Source organism: Crinia signifera, chromosome 7, assembly GCF_055691185.1.
Source record: "Crinia signifera chromosome 7, ASM5569118v1, whole genome shotgun sequence".
NCBI classification, from domain to species: domain Eukaryota; kingdom Metazoa; phylum Chordata; class Amphibia; order Anura; family Myobatrachidae; genus Crinia; species Crinia signifera.
The window spans coordinates 32,245,598-32,273,272 of record NC_139223.1 but is presented as its reverse complement, the minus strand read 5'-3'; the positions used below and the strand labels follow the sequence as shown (position 1 = coordinate 32,273,272).

Sequence of the window (27,675 nt, the reverse complement as noted above, 5' to 3'; positions counted from 1 at the left end):
CGAGGAGGGAACTGCTTTCATCTATTTTTTTTATTTCTTAAATGATGTAGTTCTGTGATTTCTAATTTGTTTTTAAATGGGTCCAGCCACTTAGTGGTAATACACAGACGTACTAGTGGCGCGGTTCTTAAACCTGCTCAGTGTTTTTGGAGGCCTTTCACATAATCGCACAGGGCAGGATTTTATTGTGGCGTTGTTGCGGCTATCTGACCATACAGAACTAGAATTACAGAAGCGGCTCTGATCCTCTTTCCTAGGTGGTTCTGTAATTTGCTCTGTGCAGTGGGTTTAATTACAATTCACTTTATGCACTGATGTAACCCAATCTGTATACAGACCTCTACAATAAGTCAGTGTCTGTGCGCAAAACAGTCATTATAATTCTGCGACTTGCACGAAGTGTATAACGGAGCGCTGTGAGATTGTGACACTAGCGTATTCATGATACATGGGCACAGTGGTGGTGCTGTGTGTAGGGAATAATGGGGCAGGTGTTATTAAGCCTGGTGAAGAGATAAAGTGGAAGGAGATAACGCACCAGCCAATCAGCTGTGTTTGAAATATGACAGTTGGGAGTTGATTGGCCGGTGCGTTAGTTCCTTCCGCTTTATCTCCAGTTTATCTCTTCTCTAGGCCTAAAGGCCCCCATACACTATGCGATTTTGGGACGATTTAATCCGATTTCGGCTTTTTGGGACGATAACCGGGTGAAATCGGCCCAAAATCGCAGAAGTGTGACATCTGATCCGATGCGCGGTCCCGTGCGCATCGGATCGGATCAGGGAGGTCGGACGGTCAGCACATAAGATCACGTCCGACCTCCCTGTTAGCTGGCGGCGCCGGTGAGTGCTGACCTGGGCGGGCGGTGTGGTCAGCAGCAGCGCTCATCAGGGCGACGCTGGAGCGGGCAGCGGGTCCTGACGGTTTAACTAGCTGGCAGCGCCGGTGTGTGATGACCTGGCCGGGCGCTGTGATCATTCACAGATATCATTCAGCAGCGCTGTGGGACGGATGGGGCCGGGCAGTACAGTGGCGGGCGGTGAGGGGCGGGCGGTGAGGGGCATGGGGCCGGCGGTGATCCTCTTCATGGGGAGCAGTGGGGTGGGCAGCGGGGGTACTGAGCGCTGACCTGGCCGGGCGGTGTGGTCAGCAGCAGCGCTCATCAGGGGGACGCCGGAGCGGGCAGCGGGTCCTGGCGGTTTAAATAGCTGGCGGTGCCGGTGTGTGATGACCTGGCCGGGCGCTGTGATCATTCACAGATATCATTCAGCAGCGCTGTGGGACGGACGGGGCCGGGCAGAGCTCTCAGCCAATCAGAGAACGGCTAGTCATTTGACAGGTGTTTTAAAAATCTAATACCCGCCAGTCCGCCACTGCACTGCCCGGCCCCGTCCGTCCCACAGCGCTGCTAAATGATATCTGTGAATGATCACAGCGCCCGGCCAGGTCATCACACACCGGCCCACCGCCAGCTATTTAAACCACCAGGACCCGCTGCCCACTCTGGCGTCCCCCTGATGAGCGCTGCTGCTGACCACACCGCCCGGCCAGGTCAGCGCTCAGTACCCCCGCTGCCCGCCCCACTGCTCCCCATGAAGAGGATCACCGCTGGCCCCATGCCCCTCACCGCCCGCCCCTCACCGCCCGCCCCCTGCTCCTCACCGCCTGCCCCCTGCTCCCCGTTACATGTGATAAATCGCAAGCGATTTATCACATGTAAAATTTGGCTCATCAAGTGCCAAATTGTATGTGAGCCTCCCGGGGAGCTGCCGGGCGGCTCACAGGAGAATTGGGTCCGACTTGTCCTAAGGACAAGTCGGCCTAATGTATGGGGGCTAGACATCTGCCCCACTATTCTGTAGGTATTTGCATATAGATACAAACCAATATACTGTACTGTACTGTATATCATTCCACCTACTAATCAGCACAACCCTTTTAAGGTCAGACCTAATAACATGATATGAGTCCCAGCAAATTGGTTTTCAATTTAACAGCGTACCAGATTTTGGGGGTGAACACAGCACCCTAAGATCGCATAAACAGTACTAACAAGAACCTCCTGAGAACTGGGACCAAAATGTTGCAGGGGGTGCAGTGGGTTCCCCAAGATGGACAGCACTGGTAGAGAGCCCTATTCAGTCTCACTGGTATATTTCAAGGTGTATGCTGATGGGGGCCTGTTCCCCTCTTTATACCGCGGAAACTCTCCCCATTGGTGTTTACAGTGGGTTCGGACAGCTGCATTTCTTAAAGTAAAATGAAAACTCTTACAAAATAAATGAGCATAGCTCTTATTGGGCGTCCTGCACTTTAAAATAGTGAGTTATGTAACAGAATATCATCTCTACCCGTGGAAAAGCTTCTAAAAACATCAATAGCGGTAAAAGAGTTCCAGCCTAAAATGCCAATGTCATTTGTGTTTCTGGATGTTATCTATTGGGTTCTCTAGAGACCCTCTGGGAGGCTCCTATACTGTAACCCTCCATCACCGGCACTTCTGGTTTGCAAACCTCGCTTACCATCCTCTCGCGGAAATTGCATTTAGTTAAGCCAACATAATAGAGGCCACAAGGGCACACTAGGATGTAAATTACATAGTCCATCCTACAGTGTAAGCGATATTTGTGGGTTCTTGCTGCGTCAACTCCATAAAGGGCCAAATCATTTGATTGCCCTAAAGTGGTTTGGGGAATCTTTGGCCCTCCAGCTGTTGTTGAAATACATATACTAGCCTGTACTGCAACAGTATTAGTATGGCCAAATAGTAAAACTGTAGCAGGGCATGCTGGGATCTGTAGTTCAAAAACAGCTGGACGGCCAAAGGGTCTCATGCTTGAGATGAGTGTAGAGGGGTCACCACAGAGTAATGGGTGAAGGCGGTAAGCATGCAGATGAATTGTAAGATTTTTCAGGCTGGTCTAGGTTCCCATCGTGGGTCTTGCTCAGCACTTGCCATTTATGTCTAGAAAAAGAATGCGCTGCAGTGTTCTCCCCAGAGATTTATTCCAGCCAGGAGTCATTAAGAAGTAGCCGGGTGGGGACGGTTTAATCTGGTTTGAGACCGCTTTTCTTACTATAGGCTCTTGCAGATCCTTGCTCACTTGCTAGCTGGACACCGATGTGACCATGTCCAGCAATGCATGCTGATTGGTGCAGTGCTGCCTCTTGCAATGTTCCCACCTTTCAATCCAAGCCCTGCTTCTTAGACAGGGGAGGGATTTCTGTTACCATACCTGTCAGAGGGGTAGATGTATGAAGCAGTGATAATGGAGAAGTGATGAAGTGCCTGGTACTTTATCATCGGCCAATCAGCTCCTGACTGTCCCTTTTTAAACCCAGCCTGTTACTTAACAGTCAGGAGCTGATTGGCCGGTGATAAAGTGATCAGGCACTTTATCACTCCTCTTCCCTTATCACTGCTTCATACATCTACCCCAGAGTAACGTAAGCCCATCCATCTGATGTAGGCCGGACCCCATAAGCGGGTAATTGCCAGGTGGCAGGTATGAGTTGGGTGGAGAGTCTGTGGAATTGATCTTGGGGAGGACAGCGCTCTGATTTCATGATGGCATGACTGTCCTATCTCCTTGTTTTCAGAGCGTATTGGGAGGACGCGCCCTTGCTGAGAGGAGCGGTGTTCTTCGTTGGGATGGGGCTATGGGGAGCACACAGACTGTTCTGCTTGAAGAACTCTCCTATATCTGTGCTTCCCTCCTTCCTGAAGGTAAGCGGCTGTGGATGGAACGTTGTGCAGTGTTATTGGGGGTGGGGGTCCATGCTCCCCATTATAGCGACCATGTAAGCTTGGTGTATGCGCCCAGCCTGTTCAGAGAGATATTGCTGAAAGTATAGCAGCTGTTTTGCTAATATAGCTGGGCTTTCATCCGTGTTGCCGTAATTTGGGTGACGGGTTTAACTCACTTTGGGTCTCCTTACCAGGCAATGAATTGCCCAAACGCAGTGGTTTCCTATGAGATCGTCCTGTCCATCACACGACTCCTCAAGAAGTATGGGAGGGAGCTGCAGGCCGTCACATGGGACGTGATCCTGGATATCATCGAGCGGTTATTCCAGCAGCTACAGGTACGTACTAGCAAAGGCAACTATGTGGGGCGGGGTCTGCACCCTTCCCTATGCATGCCAGACATTTGTCAGCAGAATGAGGCTATTATTGCCACACAAGGGCAAATAACTGGTCATGATGGGTCAGAGGGAAGTGGGTAGCAAGGTTCTATAATACTGTGTCATTTACGTATGTTCTAGATTGTGGGGGTTATTCTGGTGGATTCGCATCTTTGCGAGTCAACCAGATCCCGCCTTGTGAATGGTGGTACGCCGACCCACCATTCACACGTTGCGTATATTCGCACGGCATGCGAATGGCTGTTTTACATAAACATCCGTCCGCAGCCTGCGACATAACAGCCACATCATTCGATGGTCAGCAACCATCGAAGAATGTGGAACGTGCACGCAGATGTAAGGTTGCTCCGAGCCACCTGATCTGCATGCACATTCTGAGGGAAGTGGATGGGCAGCGGACATCTGGTGGTCAGCTGGCTGCACCCGCGTCATCGGACCATTAGCATATGGGAACGCCCATGAAACGCTGGACGTTTCATATGTTAATGGAAAACCGTTGGGTGTTCCCCTGCAGGCGTGGCCTATGCCTGCTTGGGGCGGGCATCCCCACATAATTCTGGGTACAGCGGGCGCTAGAAAAGTCAGTCCAGGCTTTTCTTGGCGAAGGCAGGAGATGGTGAGCGACATTTACAGTGAGCAAAATAGCTCATTCGGCCAAGCAATCTGTCCTTGTAGGACTCTGTAACATGGCTGCTTAGCGGAAGATCTGCCTTTTGTAGCCTCCTGGGTTTGTTTTACCAATTCTACTTCCTTGGCCTTTCTGACTGGCAAACGCTCAGAGTGGTTATGGGTCCAAAGTTCTTTGTGTCCCTGCGTTTCCTGTTCCATTGGAACTACATTTTTATGTATAGCTGAGAATGAAACTAAGGATTAGAAGGTGTTGGGATGTTCTTGTCACTGATGCGTTTCGCTGTGGAATAAACCACAACATGAAGAAATTATAGGTTATTTTACAATGAAACGCACCGGAGTTACCGCTGGGCTGATCTATACAACCTGTTCAGCTTGGCAACAATACAAGGACAGAATTGCATGTGTTTTCCAGACTCCATGATCTGTTTCCAACCTCGTTTCAGGTGCTGCGCAGCCATGAGCTAAAGATCGCTGTACACAGCCTGCTGACCGCAGCAGAAGAGCTTCATAGCCAGAGCGACTTCCATGGGGACGAGGAGCGGTTCTTTGAACTAGTGGAACGGAACTCTGATGAACGGCCTGTAAGTTCGTTACAGGCTTATTACTTCTGTAATTGGACATCATGGGATTTTGTTAGCCTTCCGAGCTGTCCCTAATGTATTGTCTTGCCCATGTTGCCTTACTATAAGGATTTGAATACTGATGATTATACTGATGACTACTGATGATTGTACCCAATGCAGACCAATGATGCCAACATCGCATTCTATATGAGATATTTTTCCCTTTAGAACATGGTTTGATTTGTGTCCGGTCTCCTATGTGGTATTTCACGTTCTCCTATTGAGATGACTTTCTTCTGTGTCTCCATAGGTGAGCTCTGTTGTCAATCTCATTGCTTACAGAGCTCAGTCCATCCACCCGGGGAAGGAAGGCTGGGTCCAGGACCTGCAGAGGCTCATGGAGAAGTACTTCAGGTTGGAACCACTGCGCTGCCCTTTTCTATGCTGCATCATTGGATTGGACAGAATAGTCTGATCGCTTGAGCATCCTTCTGCCATGCATCTGGTAGCAGGAGAACTGGGACGGTCTGTACGGTTTGTCACCTCAAATCCTCAAGCCACAAAAGAAAAAAATCACTTGTGTCCATTCTTCTGTTTCAGGAACCAATCCCGCTGCAGCGTGCGCACTAAAGTGCTGGCCGTCCTGTCCAACACGCTGAGCATTAATAGGCAGTTCTACGAGGTTGGTTGTCATCTGATCTCTAAGCTGCTGTGACTTCTGCTTGTGTGTTCTCACTCTGGAACATCAATGAAATGCATTGGGTCGACACGTCAGGTCGACACTGGAAATAGGTTGACACAAGCATTAGGCCGACAATGGAAAGGTCGATATGAGTTTTTCATGTTTTTTTTTTTTTTTGAGCCGACGTGTGCCAACAGGCGGTATTTCATGCCCTACCATCCACTACAGGTTGGTGGGAGAGAAAAGGTGTGCCTGAAGCATGTCGGCTGTGTTGACATTAGTGACAAAAAAACTTGAAAAACTCTTCTCCCTTTTGACTGTCGACCTTCCCATTGTCAACCTAATGCTTGTGTCGACCTCCGGTCCTGTTGACTGTAGCCATGTTGACTTACTTCAGGTGTCGACATAAGGCCTGTCGACCCAATGACCCCATACACACCTTTACACTCCACTTGAGCACAATGGGGAACTCCTATTGGTTCTTGACGCCACTCAGTGTTTTTTTTTTTTTTTTTTTTTTTGTGCAACAAAAACTTTATTTGCAAAGCCTTCTACCCCATCCATGCATTAGATTATACCACCCTGGCCCTATTATCAGATGCCACGTTGGGGCATTTTTCCGATGCTGTAGTATGGGACTGGGCAGTGTGTGGGGTACAGACCCCCTTTTCCATTTGTTACTCTTGGCTTGCAGGAGGAACTCATTGAGAAAGTTGTGACGTGTCAGCTGGCTCAGATCCCTGAGGATAAAGACCACCAGGTCCGGAAACTTGCCACCCAGCTACTGGTGGACTTGGCCGAATGCTGCCACTCGTGCCATTTTAACAGCCTGATGGACATCATTGAGAGGGTGAGGCCTGTTTTTGTGTGTTCATGTGGAATCAACAAAGGGGGTGAAACACCTACTAAGCGTATAAGCGGTCATTTTGTTGTTGGCGTAACAGGTAGCGTACCCTATTGCATTGGTAGCGCTTACAACCCTTTTCTTCTAGGTGGTGACTCGCCCGCTCTCCACACCACCGGACTGTGCAGGGCAGGAAGCTTCTTCCCTGGAAGATGTGAAGACCTCCGTCCTGGGCCTTATGGTTATATTGCAGGTAGGAAGCAGCGGCACTTGTCCACAACTATGCACTGTATTATCCATACAACTAATCTCCTCGCTCTGTTCTGTGCAGACCAAGCTGTATATCCTTCCCGCTGGCCACGCTGTGCGGGTGTACGAGATGCTGGTCAACCACATCCAGCTGCACTACAGGAACATGTACAGTTCCGCCATCGCCAGCAGCATCCGCCTCCAGGTGACTCTGATAGAGCCTCTTCAGTGCCTCTGTTCTGCCGAGTGGCTGAGGACCTGATTAGTACATAGGGCCGTATTCAATGAGAAAATTCGCCGTGCACGGCGAGCGTTTTTTTTCGCTCGTCGTGTTTTTTCGGCGATTCTCCAAGTTTGGAGATTCGCCATCACGGGACTTTATACACTATTCAATGTGGCTGATACTCACCGCCCCTCGCGGCGAGTATCAGCCAATCCGGCGTATGAGGTGATGCCGCAGGGAGCCCATCTCCCTGCCTGCCCCAGAACGTATGGGGGGGGGGACCGGGTATATTCACTGTTCCCGATCATGCATATGTAATGATCGGGTGCAGTGAATATAAAAAAAATATATATTTTTTAAAATTAAATATATATTCATGTGCTATAAGCATATGAATAAAAATAGCATTCCCCTTCACAGAAAAAAAATCCTGGTTTTTTTTTTTTTTTTTTTACACCAAAATTAAAACAAAAAACCTTTTAGTTTAAAAGTTCACTTTCCACTTCTACATGAAAAGATGGAGAATTGCTACACGGAGAGACACGGCGAAAATCACTTAAAGACGGCGAAAATATCACATTGAATAGGGTGGTTCACTTTTGGAGAGCAAAATGCTCCTTCCAACGCGAAAATATCACAAACTCGCCATAAAACACGGCAAATTTTTCTCATTGAATACGGCCCACAGAATGGAGCTAGTACGGTCTCTTACTCCTGCCAATTACCATGTACACTTGGGTTTATTCGTGTCAGTAATGTACGTTATAGTCTATCGTCTGAACTAGATCTGAGGGTCCGTAGAAGGAGCATGAGTAACTGGGGCTACCATTGTCACTACATAGTCATTCCACTTTTTATCCTCCAAATTTGTTCTCAAAATGGGAAAACCGTGCTGCACTACAGGTGGGGCAGATGTAACTGGTGCAGAGAGAGTTAGATTTGGGTAAGGTGTGTTCATAACACAATAATAATAATCACACAAGTCTAACTCTCTCTGCACCTGTTACATCTGCCTCGCCTGCAGTGCAACATGGGCCATTTTGAGAACAAACTTGTTCTACGATCAGGTCTGAATTAGGCCCTCAGTATATTGCCGACATTGCAAGTTTTCCCTAACCGGTTTGAATTCCCACCATTGAGAGATGATGGTACAGGGGAGAAAAGCCTGGTTATACACTGCATACTGTAGTTGTCTGGGCGATCTGCCGGATATCAGGGGATCTCCCGGGTAAATGTACAGTGTAGTCATGTAAGTATTGATCTGTCGGACATGCAGGTCCGTCCGCTGCAATGGTTTGACGTTGCAAGACTGTAGCGACGGAATACGGAGTCACAAGGCAACGTATGTTGTCCCCCATCCCCCCAGAAGTAGAGCATAGATCTTGTGTGGCCACAGTGCTATATCTGTGTATTCCAGCAATATGTGATGGCTGTCATATAAAATGTCTGTAGGTATCACAGGCATGTTATTTGACCGTGAATGCCCAGCCAAGAACATATGACATCACTGGGGACTGGTGTCCGTTTAATGGTAGAAGGATTCATGCTTCAGGGGCTGCCCCCCTTCATGCCACAATATCTTTTCTGAATGTCAACATGTTTGGATATGTTCAAAATGTCAACATCCATGTCGGCATTACATAATTTAGTGTCTACATTATACTTTTTATACCACAACCCATCTCATGGCAGATGACAGCAGGCCATCACACGATATCTTTGTAGGTTGGGCCTGCCCAACCCATGGCTCTCCAGCTGCTGGGAAACTACACATCCCAGCATGCCCTGCCCCAATTTTTAGCTCTTCCTAATACTGTGGCAGGGCATCCTGGGACTTGTAGTTTCACAACAGCTGGGAGACACAGGTTGGCCAGGCCTAGTGTAGCGCATGTCCTCATAAAGGTGCTGATTTGTCGAGTGGTTTTATTGTAAGCCAGGCATGTCCAAACTGTGGCCCTCCTGATACTACACATCCCAGCATGCCTTGCCATAGTTTTAGTATTCCCTAATAGCAAAACTGTGGCAAGGCATGATGGGACTTGTAGTTTCACAACAGCTGGAGGGCCATAGTTTGGACATGCCTGATCTAAGCCATTACTTAGTGCTAAGACTAAACCTGATCTATCCTTTGGTTTGTTCTTCTCTAATGAAAGGTGTTTGACTTCTTCTTGCTCCTGCGAGCGGACTCGCTTAGACGCGTGGGTCTTCCCAGCAAGGACGGCGCTGTGCGCTTCAGCCCCTACTGCCTCTGTGAGATCGTGTAAGTGGCCAACGCCGCCGTTTCTGTGTACATATCTTCTTTTGTCTCGTTTTACATATTACCGCCATGTTACACCGCTCTGTACACTCAGATTGGCCTGCATGGCTTTTTGTCAATCTTTGCGTCCTTGGTTAAAGTAATGAAGCCACTGATTGTGGTCACTAGTTCTGCCAGGGTCTCCGATGGGCGCGATGAAGCAGCGCACCCAACTAGGCCTGTTTGAAACAAGCGGGAGAGGAATCCATACACTTAGCCCCTGACTGTTTTTCTATGTTGCATCCTTCACATCTGATTGGTTGCTATGGGCAACGTGGCTTTTTTTATTTCTTTCCTTTCTTTTATAAGCTTTGGTACCCTCTATTGTCTGTATTTAACACAAACTTTTTTTTTTTTTTGTCTCATTATCCTTTTTTAAATATTGGAATGTCCAATAGGAACGAGCCTGAGAAGAGGCCGACCGACAGGAAGCCAGCCGGTACTTTGTCACCTCCAACTGGCAGCCCGAGTCTCTCCTCCCAGAGTGCGTCTCCGCGCATGGGCTCGATGCCCTTCTCCCTTGCCTTTGGGGTCATACTGCAATGTCTGAAGCAGGTATAGTAATTTGTTCTACTAAACCGCACATTCCCAAACCAAAGTCACACACTCAGGCCAGGTTTTAAGGATATCTATGACTCCATTCCTCAGCCAATTTGATGCAATGGAACTGTGTCCAAGCATAGAACTCCTTACGATATGGACTGTAGGCTGCCTTGTAGCCGGGATGGGAACCGCCGCATTAAGCCATTTTACTTTCATCTGTGGTGGATTCTGAGAACACTGGTGTGTGTATAAGTGCAGTGTAGGAACATGGGCACCTGCATAGCTTCCACTACAAGCCCCTGCTCCCGCAGTCTGTGCTGGTGACGTGTGGTGAGGTCGGTGTCTGTGGAGGAGGGAGCACCGGATTCTACAACATAGAGACACTGAGATGAGAGGTGGGCACTAAGTTGAGGGGAGGCACTATGGTTGGGAGATGGGAGCATTGGCCTGCAGTTGCTGCTGCAGTAAATAGCATGCCTCCTAACATCCCTTCAGCCTCCATCTCTCTATTCTTGGTGCTACTTGGACCATCATGTGTCCAGAAGAGGGGGAAGACCAAGAAGTGGAGTCTCCTCTAATGTCTCTAACTGACCTGCCAGCCCCCTCAGTGACTCCTGCCTCCCCCTGGTCATATTTCATTATGGTCTTTCCTTTCTCTTTCAATGGTCCTGGTGACACAGCTCAACACTGGGGATGTAGGAGGGTCCGAAGGAGCCAGGCACCTATCCTAAAGTTTTAGAGGGTAGGCTCCTCCCCTACTGCATCCCTGGACTCTTCAGTTCGTGTTAGGTGCCCACTGGAGTGGGTGCTATTCTAAAGGGCTGCAGGAGCAGCCGAAGAATTAGAGTAGTTAGGGGATTTTTATTATTTTATTAACAAATTTTACCCTAGCTAGGTAGGCACAGTGTGAGGATTCTCATAGTGAATCCTCACACTGCTTGCGCAGCAGGAGCTGACAGAAGCGCGTCCTGTCAGCTCACTGTGCACAAGGGAGACACTGTCTGGTCCCCCTGTGCAGCGCTTATAGCCTTTTCTAAAAGGCTGCCTGGGCTCCGGAGTACCCTGAAACCGGCTCCACGTTTAGGTGGGGATCATGGGGGACAGGCGCTCCGTGATGGCGGCGGCCATTTTATGCGGAGCTTACACGCTGAGCTCCTAGATGAGAGGACAGCAGCGTTGTGACAGGCATGTTCCAAGTGATCCCCATTTGAGGGGGAGACACTGGAACTAGGAAATCCTACCTAAGGAGCGGCTTGCTGGGGGTGGTTGGCGCCAAAAGGTCACGGACCCCGCAGCAGCAGGGACCTGTGGTCTCTTCCTTCACTCTGACTTTGGCGCCTTTCAGAACGCTTGCAGCGGAGCTGAGCTGGCTTACTGATCCTGGCAGAGTGACTTGGATTTCCTGGGCATCGCTTCCCCGCAGTTGAAACCAACAGACAGATAAGTGATTGGGTGCATTGCCTCTGTATAAACGCTTGTACATTGTTTGCACTGTGTATACTGATAGATATACATTTATCACTTGCATCATGTCTGAGCATCAGGCTGCGGTTTTGGGGGAGGGAGCCCTTAATGCACTGAGCGCGTGCAATGTTTGCACACAAAAGTTTGTCCCTGAGCAGATGGCCAAGGGGGGCTTATGTATTACTTGCGCTGATGTGAGACCCATGGGCAGTGATCCCCATAGGGCAGAGCATATGGAACCTGCGTGGGCCAGGGCCCTAGGCAGGTCAGTAAACGCTTTGGTGCAGCTTTTGGACAGGCAGAGTGATGGGCTGGTAGAATCACAGAGACCTATGCCATCATCTCAGCAGTCGTCTGGCTCCTTGCCTCTTACCCAGGCAGATCCTGCACTTATCCAGGTGATGCAGGATACTGCAAAAGGGATTAACAGGTTCAGTGAAATGCTGGACAAAATGGATGATGTGGCAGGGACCCCTAGAAGGTCTTATGCTTTAACTACTGTGGTAGATGAAGAGGAAGGAGAGTATACTGACATCCCCTGGGATCAGGGTGATGATTTGGAAGAGAACTCTGCTGCTGGTATAGAGGATCTCATTGTAGCTGTGAAGCAGGCTTTAAAGCTGACTGTGGAGGATAAGACTCCTGTTAAAGGTGTTTTTAAGCGACAGCGAAAGGAGGCTGTTACTTTTCCTTCAGATGAGGGGTTACAGGAATTGTTAGAAGGGGCTTGGAAAACTCTTGATAAGAGGCTTCAGATGCCAAAACGATTCCTAAATCTGTACCCCATGCCAGAGTCTCATGCGGAGCTCTGGGAAAGGGTCCCAGTTGTGGACGCTTCAGTGGCACGTTTGTCCAAGGCTACTGTATTACCAGTACAGGGCGGTGCAGCTTTTAAAGATTCTGTGGATAAAAAGCTGGAGGGAAACCTCAAGGCTATCTTTGAAGGGGTGGGGTTTACCTTACGACCCCTTATTGCTTCAGCCTGGGTTTCTAAGGCCATGATAGAGTGGGCTGGTGAATTATGCACCATGCTGCAGGCTGACCCGGGTGCATTACTGCTTGCAGAAAAGATTAAGGCAGCAGCAGAATATGCAGTTGAAGCAGAGGAGGAAGCTATTAAAATGGCAACCCGAGTGTCCACAGTCTCCATTAATGCCAGGAGAGTGCTTTGGCTTAAAGCCTGGGAAGCAGACAATGAGTCCAAGAAGGCTCTGGAAACATTAGCCTTCAAAGGAAAGGTACTCTTTGGTACCGAATTAGAGGAGATTATAAAACAGGCCACAGGCGGCAAAAGTACATTCCTGCCGGCCTCCTCAGCAAAGCAGACGTCCAGATTTTCTGCTTTTAAGCCGTCCTTTCGGCCCTCCCCTAGAGGTGGTGCGTCCTTTCGAGGACAGTCTTTCAGGGGAAGGTTTCAGCCCTCTAGAGGCAAGACACAAAAGTCAAAATTTGGCTCTTTTCACAAGAAGCCTGCCAATAAAGGAGAGGATAAACCCTCTGCATGACTGTCAGGGGCTTTGCCCGACAGTGACAAAAGTGGGCGGGCGTCTCACACTCTTCAGGGACGCTTGGGCTTCTCTAGACCAGGATGCCTGGGTGCTAGACATCATAACACAGGGTTACAAAATCCCTTTCAGAGGGCCACCTCCGAAGAGGTTCATTCCCACATCCTTACCAAAGGAGGCACGGCTGCGTACAGCTCTTGTGAGAGCAGCGCACTCCCTTTTGAAAAAAGGGGTGGTTACACTAGTCCCCAAGACAGAGTGGAAGAAAGGCTTTTACTCCACGCTGTTCCTGGTGCCCAAACCAGACGGGTCTTTCAGACCAATACTAAATTTGAAGTCTCTAAATGTTCATTTATGGGTAGACCATTTCAAAATGGAGTCTCTACGGTCAGTACTTCTGAGTCTGGACCAGGGAGAATTTTTGGCGTCCATGGATGTCCAGGACGCATATTTGCACGTTCCTATACACCCGGAGCATCAGACCTTGTTGAGGTTTGCCATAGGAGACCTGCATTTACAATTCCGGGCGTTACCCTTTGGGCTAGCAACCGCGCCAAGGGTATTCACAAAGATAATGTCAGTAATGGCGGCGGTGCTGAGGCTCAGGGGAATCACAGTAATACCCTATTTGGACGATCTCCTGTTCAAAGCAGAGTCAGCAGCCATGCTGCAGAGTCACTTGGCAGAGGCCATCAGTTTTTTGCAGGCTCACGGCTGGATTTTAAATTTGCAAAAATCTCAGTTGGTACCGTCACAAAGGCTCCAATTCTTGGGAGTCATACTGGACACCCATCTTCATCGGGTATTCCTCCCGGAGGTAAAGGCCAGGGATCTGGTCACCCTAGTCCAGGAGATTCTCAGGGCTCAGAGCATTTCAGTATGGAGGTGCCTCAAGCTCCTGGGGAAGATGGTGGCGTCATTCGAGACGCTTCAATTTGCCAGGTTCCACTCTCGGAGGTTCCAATGGAACATTTTGTCAGCTTGGTCAGGAGACACTTTGACCATGAAATCCGAGATGATAGTGCTGTCTTCGGACACCCGAGAATCCTTGAAATGGTGGACAGAAGTAGATTCCCTTCAGTGGGGTCGGTCATTACAGACCTGGGACTGGTTGATAGTAACTACCGACGCCAGTCTCAGGGGCTGGGGGGCAATAGTCCTGGATCTCAGGCTTCAGGGCCTGTGGACGGCAGAGGAATCAGCGTTACCAATAAACATCTTGGAGCTGAGAGCTGTCTGGAAAGTCATTTCCTTGGCGGGAGACAGGTTACAGAACCTCCCTTTGAGGATTCAGACCGACAATGCCACAGCTGTGGCGTATCTGAATCACCAGGGAGGTACACGCAGCAAATTGGCCATGTGGGAGGTGTCCAGAATCCTCCTATGGGCGGAACAGAATGTTCCAGCTGTATCGGCTATATTCATCCCAGGAATAGAGAATATAGAAGCCGACTTCCTGAGCAGGGAGGAGCTCAAGGAAGGGGAATGGAGCTTACACCCTCAGGTGTTTCACCAAATCACTTCGATGTGGGGAACTCCGGATGTGGACCTGATGGCATCCAGGATCAACTGTCAAGTGCCCAGGTTCTATGCCAGAACAAGGGATCCACTAGCGGAGGCAGTGGATGCCATGACTATTCACTGGCAGGGAGATCTCCTTTATGCATTCCCACCAGTACCAATGTTACCGAGACTTCTGAAGAAAATACAGGGGCAGAAGGTTCCAGTGATCTTAGTGGCCCCGGATTGGCCAAGGAGATCCTGGTACTCGAGGCTTCAGAGGCTGTCTGTGGACTCATGGCGTCTACCTCTGAGACCAGACCTTCTAAGACAAGGCCCATTCAATCACCTGGATTCAGATCGATTGATTTTGACGGCCTGGCTATTGAAACCACCATTTTGAAAAGAAAAGGGTTTTCTGAGGCAGTAGTACAGACTATGATAAAAGCCAGAAAAGCTGTATCTTCGGCAAATTATTATAGAGTCTGGAAGACTTACATTCGATGGTGTGAGAGAAGAAAGGCTCATACATCTCATTTTAAGCTATCAAGAATGATGGAATTCTTACAAGATGGTTTTTCATCGGGCCTAAGCCTTCAGTCACTGAAGGTGCAGATTTCGGCCTTGTCCATCTATTTCCAGAAAAAGATAGCCATTTTGCCGGAAATTCAAACCTTTTTACAAGGAGTATCCAGGTTGAAACCTCCATATAAGCAACCAGTAGCACCTTGGGATCTATCACTGGTTTTGGAATGCCTTCAAAAGGCACCTTTTGAACCTTTAAGGTCGGCTGACTTTAAGTTTCTCACGTGGAAGCTAGTGTTTTTGTTAGCAGTAGCATCTGCTAAAAGAGTGTCAGAATTGGGAGCTTTGTCATGTAAATCTCCCTTCTTAATTTTTCATGATGACAGGGCTGTTTTAAGAACAGTGCCTCAGTTTTTACCGAAGGTGGTATCTACCTTCCATTTAAATCAGGAGATAGTTCTACCTGTGTTTCAACCCCCAGAGGGTTCTAAGAAAAGGGACAAGTTGAGAACTTTGGATGTTGTGCGTGCCTTACGCATATATGTGGACAGAGTGAAGAGTGTCAGGAAGACTGACACATTGTTGGTATTGTACGACGTACACAAAATTGGTTGGCCTGCATCTAAGCAGACTATTGCTAGGTGGTTGCGGTCTGTGATAGCCTTTGCATACACCAAAGTGGGTAGACCAGTACCGGCCAAAATAAATGCGCATACCACCAGGTCAGTTGCCACCTCTTGGGCGGTTCGACATGGGGCCACAGCTGAGCAGGTTTGCAGAGCTGCCACTTGGTCATCTGTTCACACATTTGCCAAATTCTATAGATTCCATGAGTTCGCGTCGGAGGACGCATCATTCGGGCGAGCAGTGCTGAGAGCTGCAGACCTGAGCGTACCCTCCCAAAGGACCGGCTCTGGAACGTCCCAGTGTTGAGCTGTGTCACCAGGACCATTGAAAGAGAAAAAGGGATTTTTGTAAGAACTTACCGTTCGAATCCCTTTCTCTGATATGGTCCTGGTGACACAGCGATCCCTCCCTTACGCTCAGTAAGTATGCCAGAAGTTTCATGATGTTCATGTTAAAATGGTTAAAAGTTAACAGTTTTCTGTTATAAAATGTGCATATAATATGTGCAGGCGTTTGTACTGAGTTAATGTATTCCAGTGGCTTTGAAAGATGAACTGAAGAGTCCAGGGATGCAGTAGGGGAGGAGCCTACCCTCTAAAACTTTAGGATAGGTGCCTGGCTCCTTCGGACCCTCCTACATCCCCAGTGTTGAGCTGTGTCACCAGGACCATATCAGAGAAAGGGATTCGAACGGTAAGTTCTTACAAAAATCCCTTTTTTATTAAGGTAAGACTTCTGGATCTCATTAGTACAGTGTCTCTTGCAGCCAATGAGAGTATAGAGAGAGAAGCTTTAGTTAAGGGGGGGGGGTTAAAGTGCCCACATTCCTCAAGTGGACCTCCCATACACCAGTGTTTCCTGGGTTCTTAATTGGACGTTGCGAAAAGGAAAATCCAATGAGGTGTCAGCTATGTTCTTGTATCAGCTATGTTCTTGTATCATTTCTCCTAACCTCACAGGAGACAGACTGGAAAGTCCTCAAGCTGGTTCTCAACAAACTGCCCGAGTGCCTCCGATACAAGCTGCTCATCCTGTCATCCCCCTGCAACATCGATCAGCTTTCCTCATCCCTCTGCACTATGGTGAGCAACGAAATCCACGCGCCAACTTTCAGGCTGTATTTAAACCTTACTACTTCGGAAATCCATGGAGGATCTAGGGTCCCATGTGTGGTTACGGCGGCATAGAGATCAAGATACTACCGGTTGTACTGTCTTTCAGCTCTCGGACCGAAGTGCAAGTGAGCGTCTTTACAATACACCCGACGGTTTCTCGCGTACAGACCTCCAGCTGGCAGTGGTCCCGGTGCTGACTGCATTGACCTCTTATCACACTCACCTGGAGATCAGTAAGCAGGTATGACTATGTAATGGCTGCGAATAGTAATGTGCACCAACGTACATGTTGGAGAGGTTTATCTGTAACTTGTCCCTGGAAACTAAGTGGAACACGGACCGTTCAGTCCGTTCTTGAGACATACGAATCAGTGCATATGATATAGAGAACTAAGGGGTAATACTGTAAACCAAGGTTGTTCATTAATGCATATCCCGGGTTGAAAAGAACACTTGGCATAAAGGGCCTTATTCAGACCTGTTCACAAGGCCTCATATACCCGCAGCCTAGCAAACAGGTTAGTACTGCATGCCCCTCGCCGCCCAAGAACAAATAATCTGGTATGTGACCGTCTGGACAAAAAAATTATTCGATGGTCGCTGACCAACAAATGATTTTTTTTTTTTCTCCGTTCGTGGGCAAATGTAAGTCTATACTTAATTTTATCCTGGATGGAGATGGTCATTGGAGACAATGACACGCCTGCGCTCCCAGGGGAACGGCCAGTGTTTTTATGGGGACGCCCGTGAATCCCGGGACATTCTGCCTGCTGCCGCCACCAGACCTCCCTGTCCGGAGCAAACCGCTCAGCAAGTGTCGCTCCTGGGAGTTTGCACATGCGCAAACCCACCACCATCGGACGTGGGCCCGAATTCCGACCCTGAATACGTTTGAATCGGCCACAAAGTCTGACATCCATCGTCTGAGCAGCCTAGACCTCTTCTACTAGAGAAGCTAATTGAGCTTATAGATCAAGTCTGGTGTAGGAATCATAGGATTGGAGCCCATTATGCTATGCGTTTAGTTAAATAGGATTTCATTAGGACTTTACAAGAGTCTCGCTACTTTACAGAACAGAGACGAATGTGTTAAGGGTTGTGTCGTTGCCTGATGTGTTGATTCTTGTTCGCAGAGAGAAATGGTGCATTGTCTGGAAACTGGCCTTATATATCGCTGTGCCAAGCAATGTGTGGTGGCCTTGTCCATGTGTATGGTGGAGATGCCGGGCATCCTGATCAAATCGCTCCCGGTCCTCATCGTCAAACTGACTCACATTTCCGCCACGGTCACCATGGCAATCCCCATGCTGGAGTTCCTATCTAGTAAGTCCACTTCTAGAACGCTGGTTTTAAATGCTTCATGTCGTACCCCGTTTATGATGGACATCTACAGACTGTAGGAACATGTAATCTGGAGTACAACTCCTGTGATTATTGTAGTATAGTGTGTGTGGATCAATAGATAGACAGTCGATCAGTCAATAGGAGTTTTTTTACTTTTTTTGTGGTGTCTGTCAATATCTTGCATGGAAGTGTGCCGTGTCCCCTCGTTTCGGGCATGGTTCTTCACTGCGCTCGGCTCACTATTATCATCTGACTCTATGCACACTTGGATTGTGACGTAAGAACAAGTCGGTTTAAAAAAAAATTCATCAAAAACTGTACTTGTGTAGTTTCACGGCGGCAGCTTACGCTACGTTTGAAATGAAGTTATTAGCGTAGCCCAACTGCTGCCTTCTGTAGTTTTACGGCGGCAGCCTAAGCTATGTTATCAGCGTAGCTTAGGCTGCCGCCGTGAAACTACAAAAGTAACTACTGTACTGTTGCCAGGAACTCCAGGCGTCCCTGGCAAGCCTAGTGAGCGGAGAGGGGATCATGCGGGCGCAGGTGGAGTGGCGCTCCATCTGTGTGAGACGCTACTGCGTCTGAGTAACTATTGCGGCAGGGTACAGAAACCCTGCCGACAGGGTTAGGGGTTCAGTAGCGCGTGCGTCTCCTGCACAAAGAGGAGGCATTTGCCAGTGCTCCACGTTACATACTGGCAAATGCCTCCATTTGATTCCCCCAGTATCCACGCCAGCCCGAACGTCGGCGTGGAGTTGATTTTATAAAGTGTGGTGAGCGCAGCGAGCCACCGAGCACGAAACGTGGCAAGTGCAGCGGATTAATTCACATGTGTTCCGCGTCCCCTCACTTGGTGGCTCGCTGCGCTCACCACACTTTATAAAATCAACTCCACGCAGAAACTGCATTTGCAGAAACCGCATAAGAAGTGGATGCACTTGTCTCTGCCTCTGTGCCGTCGCCTTTCTCAGCTTGGGGGAGCAGGGTTAGTGCATGGAGAATACGTCCAAATGCGTTTTTGGCGCCCACAGTCTTTCTCCATATGAACTCCTGCAAGTAGGAGTCGAGCTGATGGCGTGCAGTGCCCCCTTGGCATTTATTGTTCCACTTGCAGGATCCCCAAAGCCGCTCGATGTTCTGGGTGTGAACCCCGGTCTCCGGATCCACAAAGTTGTACCGGTGGTTCACCCGAGCGTGGTGGTACCCTGCCAGCTCCAGCTGCTCTGTGTTGTAGGCATGCAAGCAATCCGTGTAGATGGTCATCCCCGGTTCGATGTGCCTCTTGATGGTGGTCATCAGGGTGCTGGCATCATGTCTTTCGACGGCTGTGACGAAGCACTCTCCAGTCTCCCTAGGAATGCCTCCAAAGAGCCACTGTTGGGGCAGCATACGACCAACATGGCTCTTCCTTTGGATGAATAGGCTCTCGTCCACCTTGACGATCTTGCCTGGGCCGCCAATACGTCGGTGAGGCTGCGACATGAGGTCAACGGTGCAGGCCTCCCTCATCAAATTGTTGTACTGGACAGTTGTTTTCTGAGAGATCGACAGATGCCGCTCACAAACGCTGATGCTGGTCAGCTCCTCTGCCCAACAAAACACGAATCTGATGAGTGTAACAAAGGTTAGATGGCACCCACGGAACCATTATGCAGCCCTGACGCTGACCTTTTTTCCGCAGCTTCTGATGTGGCAGCACCACATCCGCTCTCTCACATATAGCCTCATAGGGTGACCATTGGGTCAGGTCTTGGTGACAGGCAGGAATTTGTGCCTTTGTAATAAAGCCACCGACTCCTCCTCAGTCTGTGGCAGGTTAAAAAGAGTAAGCTTTTCTGCAGCCATAACTGAAATCGATGTAACTCTCACACAATCTACCAGCTGACTGACTACGCTGTCTGTGGGAACACTACGCTGGATCTGACAGGGACGCTGGCTACGCTAAGCGGCTGCGTGAACACTACGCCGATTCTGACAGGGACGCTACACTAACTACGTACTGACTACGCTGGTCGCGGGAACACAGCGTGCTACTTCTGAATGACTATGCTGTCCGCAGGAACACAACGCCGATTCTGTCAGGGACGCTACGCTAACTACGTACTGACTACACTGGTCGCGGGAATACAGCGTGCTTCTTCTGACTGACTACGCTGCTTGCAGGAACACAACGCCGATTCTGACAGGGACGCAACGCTATCTACGTAGCTGCCGCCGTAAAACTATACAAGTACCTCAAAAACTCACATCGACTTTTTGTCAAAGACTATCAATCGACCGGATCCCAGTGTTACATGGCAAAGTTTCCAATTGTGTAATATGCTTTGTTACCTTTAAATGTTGAAGGGGTTATTTATTTATTTTTTACTTTGGTACGATTTATGAAACGGAGATGTTGCCCATAGCGACCAATCAGATCGCATCTCTCCTTTATCTCATACATTATATAAAATTATAAGGTTGCTATTGACAACATCTCCACTTAGCACTTCAGAAGGTTGGGTAAAACTCTCCCCCTTTAGCTTGTCTGAGACGTTAATCCTCGTGTCCTTATCTTGTCTTACAGCGCTGGTGCGGCTGCCTCACCTCTATGGGAACTTTGCCGCCGAGCAGTATGCCAGCGTGTTTGCCATATCGCTTCCTTACACCAATCCATCCAAGTGAGTCCCACTGTTCTGTTCTTTTCCTAGGCTACGGACTGGCCAAAGATTTAGTTTAGTCGCCCTTTGTGGGCACGTGTGACCCATGATTTTAAAAGAATGTAAAATGTAGTACAGACACATTGGGTGGTATTCAATTGTTATGTTGTGCCCAAACTACCGTCTAAAGTGACGGGCAATCGTAGGGTGATATTCATTTGATCTATTTTTTTTGTGCATATCGCGCTCATTATGGTCAGGTTAAGCCGCGCATTTGCGCATCTCAGCCCGCCCTCGAGGATAGTGAGCAGAAATTCAGGTGACAAACAATTGAATAGCACCCATTGAATGTATTTCAAAAAGATTTTAGCTCTGTGAGACACTGGTGTTACTCAAAGAATTTGAAGATTACCATATTGGTCGGACCAAGGTCTAGAAGACTGCCACATATTCGCCTAGCCCCACCCACTTCAATCATCTCTGCACTTTTGGAATGCAGGAAAATAATTTCTGATTGGCTACAGGTTGTTGCAGCTCCACCCACTTCACCTTATTTTTGTTCAGGCGAATGTATGCAGTAGGTTCTCAGAAAATACTCAGATGCACTTTTAATAACCTTTAATGTCTAGACTTGGATGGTTCTATTTTGAAGTTACTGTTTACATGACATGAGGTTTGTTTTTATTCACTGATGTCCTCATGGAATTTAATGGCCCGGTTCTCCTCCTGTAGGTTTAACCAGTACATTGTATTTCTGGCCCACCACGTCATTGCTATGTGGTTTATTCGATGTCGGCTCTCCCTGAGAAGAGACTTTGTGCCGTATATAACGAAGGTAACCCCTATTCCTCCTTATCTGGCCCACACGGAGGGTTAGCCTGAAAATGCCTCTTTGCCCATTCTCCTCTCCCACCTATTAGGGCTTGCGCTCTAATGTCCTGCAGAGCTTTGACGACACACCCGAGAAAGGAAGTTTCCGAGCCCGGAGCACCAGCCTGAATGAGAGGCCCAAAAGGTATGCCGCCTTAATCTAGAGTATAGCGAGCTCCTAAAACATCCTATGATGGGGAATTATGGTTCGGTAAGCCCTAGGGACACCCCCGACTGTACAAGTTTTCAGGGCTTCTGACCACTGGTTCCGCATAGCCTGTTAATGTGCAGTAGGCTTAGGCCGGATTTATAGGGGATTACGAAATAAGATGCAAATGTTCCTTATCCCGTTCCTGCTTCTTGAATTTGTGAGAGGTCTCCAATTTAAAGGGGCACTAAACCGAAAATGCAGAATTTTAAAGATCTCTCTCATATCCTCTTCACACAAGCCACAGCTCTTCCTCCTACACCTACGTCTCATTGCGTCATGCAGCGCGAGGCGCCTGGCAATACTGAGACGCTCCAAGAGCCACTGCGCTGCACCACACATGGATTGGTTTCAAACGCGTAGACCGCCGCAGTTGAAACGCGACTGAGCTTGGCGCGAGAATAGGCCACAGTCACTGCATCGTAGCAATTGGTCCACAGATAGACGCGCACACGTTCATAAACGCCTCTTCAGAATATGAATCCACACAATGCAAATAGGAGGCACGAGAAAGACCACGTGTGGATCACTGGGTTGACAGATGAAAAAGGTCAAAATGGTTAGTATCGGCAAGATTGCTGGTCGGCTTAATGTGTACCCAGCCTACAATGCATTTTCGGCACCGCTAACAGAGCTGCTCGTGGCTTGGCGTCTCACTTCCGCAAGGCGTCTCATTCTGCATGGTGTTATGAGGCTAGATGTATGAGGACACATCTGTATGAAAGGCTGGGTTTTGGCTGTGAAGTCTTCTGTGCTGCAGTATCTCAACAACCAGATATATTGTGTCCAACGAGGTCTCTCTCTGCTTCACTAGAGGTCAGCTGAAGTAGGCGCACATATATGGTTAGCGTGATACGTGGCACGACATGTACTAAGAGAATTGAAATTTGGAGTCATTTGAACAGAATCCTACATAACAAAAGGCTAACGCCGCAACCCACCTCATTGGGCAGAAATTCAAACGTCATGTTCACCAGCGGCCGCTAGATGGCGCAGTTCAAATGTTGCTCCGTTTTAGGAGCGCACAGCCGCCGGCTCTGACATTAGTGTTGTGGTGGTCCGTCATTCTGGTAACTAATATGAATGTGACCTGGTTAAATATTTACCGAGGATACCTTTATTGTTGCTATAAAAAACATTTCCATTTTTACACGTGTGAAGTTTTTACCTTGGTCATCGTTTATAGAACACGTTGTGCATTTTCGGTTTAGTGGCCCCCCCCCCTTTAAAGTTGTGTTTTGAGTCCAAAGCAATTTCCGTGTCTGCACTTAATTTGACCAGCAATCTGCAATGTATTGCTTAACTCGTTCTCAGTGACCATTTTAATTGTTAAAGCCCATAGAGGACCTTTAATGAAATGTCATCCCTGGATGGCAGTTGCATAATTTAAGACCGTGAAGGTGAGCGTGACTTTGCTGGGTGCTTAGTGTATTACTGAGAACGAGCGCTGCACTCCTTGTTATCATTTCCTATGTTGTTGTAAGGTATATGCAATCCAATGTGATTATTTAACCCGTGATGGTGGCTCATTTGTCTTTAAAATAACACTGACCTGCAATCCCTACTTCCAGGGAAATCTATTATGTTCTAAACAGGTACGTTCTGTTGGACCTTCTCCACACTGAGAACATCAAGGCGCTGCTAGGCGGCTCACTGTGTAATGGAAAGCTAGCCACACGTGGCACTATTCAGCCCTCAGTGGTGTATGAATAGTTATTATGGTTGCCGTATTTATATACGGCAAGGTCCGCAGAATTCGGCTTTACGAATGAATACCCCATCGATAGAATACGGCTGTATATGCCCATGATTTCTACGGTGGTGAGCCGATTTTACTCATTTTAATTATTCATAGGGCTGAATACGACTGGAAAATGCTCCTCACTTTCTGTGCGTATTTGTTAATTCTAGTTTTACACACTAGTTGATGAACCATCGATATATATCGTCCGTCCAATCGAATGGACAATACATTGGCTAGTGTGTACGCACCTTAAGTCTTTACCTGCTAGTCCTCTTCCCGCAGGATGGTAATCCAGAGACGGCAACACTGATGTTTCTCTGCAATGGCCAAGTCCTAGAGTCTCAGTCCAATTGTAACACTGTTGGTCTGGATCAAATCTGCAAGGAAGATTGGGCAAATCGCTTCCAAAATGTATGCAAACCTGGTAGGAACTCTCCCCAATATGCCTGCAGGTGGTGAATACCAAGTAGTAGCCTGCAGGTGGTGAATACCAAGTAGTAGCCTGCAGGTGGTGAATACCAAGTAGTAGCCTGCAGGTGGTGAATACCAAGTAGTAGCCTGCAGGTGGTGAATACCAAGTAGTAGCCTGCAGGTGGTGAATACCAAGTAGTAGCCTGCAGGTGGTGAATACCAAGTAGTAGCCTGCAGGTGGTGAATACCAAGAAGTAGCCTGCAGGTGGTGAATACCAAGTAGTAGCCTGCAGGTGGTGAATACCAAGTAGTATCATGCAGGTGGTAATACCAAGTATTAGTTCCTCCCCTAGACTTTAAATGCCTTAATATCCTGGCCAACCCTACCGGCGATCCAACTGACTTCTGGTCAGCAAGTCACCTGCAGTGGCCTATAAGGTAATAGGTCCTATTAAAGGTCCCCAGCTACTTTGCTGTCTGTATCCGGTCGCAGTTAGGCTGTGTGTTCTCAGGCTTGGTTTTATGTAATCTGAGTCCATTTCATAAGGTTACCCAGCAGCGCCTTGATGTTGTCTCCAATATACAGTAATCACAGGTGGATTTTTTTTATATTAATTTTACAGCATTTAAACTAACGTTGTCAATGGAGTCAGGTTGGACCCATTGCAGCATTGGTTAATCTTTTTTTTGTTCGATTTTGATTTCCTCTAAAATGTCTATAATTACAATTACCGGCGTCAAAAGAACCATTTGTGATCAGTCTGGTGTGTAAAATAACTAGTCCGAACTGTATGTAGCGGTACCACAGATTTCCTGCATTTTTGCCTGGCAAGTTACGTCCTTTGTGGCACTTCTGCATACGTGGCGAGTTTCTCGCAAACCCCTGTGACACAACTGGTACTTATGACGTTACTGCCGTTTGCCTCTACCTTGTTTTTGTTTTTTTCTTTACTTTGCACAAACTTTTTTTTTTTTTTTTTGCTTTTTTGCCTTCTCATTTGTGGCATTTATTTTTGTTTTTTGTTTTTTTTTTGTTTTTCTGTTTCTCCTTTCCTATGGTGTACCCCCCCAATTCCGATGTCCGTGGGCCTTCTGGTGTTACCCATTCTACACGGCTTTTCCCTGGTTTCCACCTTCGTCCTATGTGTGGGTGGGGTGACCTTTCTTTCCAACTTGTGCGCGAAATATGGGTTGGGCGTTGGGCATCCCTGCCCTCATGGCCTGCACGGCACATCTTACACGGATAGCTTAAAGCTATCTAAACACGCCAAGCCGGCTATGAATGACTCCTCCCCAGTGAAGGAGATGCGGGACCTTTCCAATGCCTTTCGATCTCGCAGCATCAGTGTGTCGGAACGTGCTGCGTACAGGTAGTGGCTGGGGGGGGGGGGGATGTTTTCTGGCCTGTCTGCACCCAGCGGGATTGGAGAGGGGGTGGCGGGTGGAATGCATGCCTGGGAAATTTGCATGGCAGACTTAAACACTAGTACCGGTTCTGTAACATTATACTGCCATGGTGGCCCTAACCCACAAAGTGCACGCTTTTCTACTTAAATTCTTGCCTCAATTTTTTTATTGAATAACTTTACTCCTTTGGAAAAGAAAAGATTGCAATCTGCCCCCTCACGGTGAATATTCTTAGCAATCAGTAACTGATTTGTCGGCAGACTTTCCTTACTCAATGGAACTGTCCAGAAAACTCTTGTGCTTCGTTTTCTCGTGATGGCGGTTCTGACTGTATTCTTTTCTTAGCTGGTGGGGGGTGTTACAAAATAGAGAATTATACGGGTTCTGCATGATTGATAAACATTTTACGTTTTGCGAACAGGTCTGCGGATCATGACTGGGTCACGATGGAAAAAAAAATCCACTATCCACTTTCTAGGCACCTGTACATCCCTTTACAGGCACCTGTACATCCCGTGCCTTTCTAGGCACCTGTACATCCCGTGCCTTTCTAGGCACCTGTACATCCCGTCTCCAGGGTCCTAACCCCAGAACAGTCTTTAACCTCTCAGAAAAATGTCTGTATCAGGGATTTGTCTGATACCTACACGTACATATGTTACATCCTAAAGGATTTATCCCTACTTTACATCCAAAATACCCCATACATCTGCAAAGGATTGCTGTGATTTCCACATTCCCCGAACACCTGGGCTGGGGAATCGGGAATATTGAAAAAGGTTTTAAATTTAAAAAAATCTAGATTTCCTTGGTCCGAACTGAAAACAGAACTGGTGGACGGCGGTTCAGATCGGTGGTGCCAGCCGTATCGGGGAATAGGGAGATTGGCATGCAGATGTGTGGGGGCAGTAAATTTGATCCTTCCCACTTGGAAAATAGCAATTGGGGGAGATAATGAGGATAAATAGAGGTCCGATTTCTACTTGGAGTGCAGGTGAGTCTACTGCAGATCCATAGTTCGCAGATCTACAGATGTAGGCATGCCAAAATCGCACCTGTATCTCGGAATCACCACGCTGCGAAATCGCTGCTCAATGCGTTTCTATGAGCTGCGGGAGCTAATTAGACGCACGCACCTGGCGACGGGATCACGTCAATCGCCGCGGAGGCCGCAAGTGGCGATTGGTGCAGCAACGATGAGTGTGCCTACATCTGTGGGTAAAAATCAGTTTTCTGTATTTTAAAGACTTTACAGCATATGGGAAAGTGACTCGCCCTGGGTATCAGCAGTTTATGAGCTAGACATACATTTGATTTTGAAGTCTAACACATCTTGGCCCCCCTGCTGGTAGAATGCATTGCATGGCCAGTATAGAGCCCATCTCTGGATTATCTTGGGGTTAGTCAGTCATGCTCCGACAGACCTGACGTGAATAGATGCATGTCCTCAACCCATTGTTGCTTTGTACAGCCGGATGCAGACCTCCGTTACCAGCTCCAGTCTGAGCTCCGCAGATGAAAGCTCGATGGCTCAGGCAGACGATAGCCTGAAAAATCTCCACCTAGAGCTAACAGAGATTTGCCTGGACATGATGGCTAGATATGTCTTCTCCAACTTCACCGCCGTCCCGAAGAGGTAAGTTCACAGACAAGACCTATAGACTTCCAGCTGTCCACAGGAGGTTATTTACCTGGTTGTTCCTTGCAGCCAGTCTGCTCTGTTCCTGTAGTCTTAGTTGGCCAACGTTCTTTTGTCTTGCTCTACGACACCAGATGTGACACCACAAGGATTTACATAGTTCCGTGCAAAGAATAAAATATACAGTTAACCTACTTATGTGCTTTTGTTAATTACAGCCCAAGTTTAAATCTATATAATGACCGTAAATAACAACTGCGTGTTACAACGTCACAGAGATGAAGAGAGAGGGCCCTGGTCACGAACCTACGTTCTTCAGTGGGTGTGGGTGGACATAGAGGGCGACGGGAGGAGAGTTGAGGAATGAAACGGCCATAGTAAATGGCTAGCAGAGCATGGGAGGGAATTCCACAGTTCATGAGTTATCATGGGAGGTCATGATGGCAAAATGTGATCATAAAGTAGAGGCAGTAGTTATTGGTGGAACAGGCATGAGGA

General features: G+C 48.1%; 1 protein-coding gene across 5 annotated transcripts in view; it reads left to right on the top strand.

Annotated features, from left to right (window-relative positions):
• TSC2 (TSC complex subunit 2) overlaps positions 1–27,675 on the top strand; it is a 56,079-nt gene that overhangs the window by 11,999 nt on the left and 16,405 nt on the right. For 2 of the 5 annotated variants that reach the window (XM_083152764.1, XM_083152765.1), the window contains exons 10-27: positions 3,601–3,727; positions 3,943–4,086; positions 5,223–5,360; positions 5,653–5,756; positions 5,943–6,024; positions 6,719–6,874; positions 7,017–7,121; positions 7,200–7,322; positions 9,494–9,600; positions 10,035–10,191; positions 16,760–16,882; positions 17,022–17,156; positions 18,049–18,238; positions 20,826–20,919; positions 21,631–21,733; positions 21,819–21,913; positions 25,379–25,501; positions 27,010–27,174. In XM_083152764.1, coding sequence (XP_083008890.1) covers positions 3,601–3,727; positions 3,943–4,086; positions 5,223–5,360; positions 5,653–5,756; positions 5,943–6,024; positions 6,719–6,874; positions 7,017–7,121; positions 7,200–7,322; positions 9,494–9,600; positions 10,035–10,191; positions 16,760–16,882; positions 17,022–17,156; positions 18,049–18,238; positions 20,826–20,919; positions 21,631–21,733; positions 21,819–21,913; positions 25,379–25,501; positions 27,010–27,174 — 2,271 coding nt within the window. Of the gene's footprint in view, positions 1–3,600; positions 3,728–3,942; positions 4,087–5,222; positions 5,361–5,652; positions 5,757–5,942; positions 6,025–6,718; positions 6,875–7,016; positions 7,122–7,199; positions 7,323–9,493; positions 9,601–10,034; positions 10,192–16,759; positions 16,883–17,021; positions 17,157–18,048; positions 18,239–20,825; positions 20,920–21,630; positions 21,734–21,818; positions 21,914–23,547; positions 23,572–25,378; positions 25,502–27,009; positions 27,175–27,675 lie in introns of all 5 variants that reach the window. The other 3 variants (XM_083152767.1, XM_083152768.1, XM_083152766.1) reach the window with 2 other exon arrangements.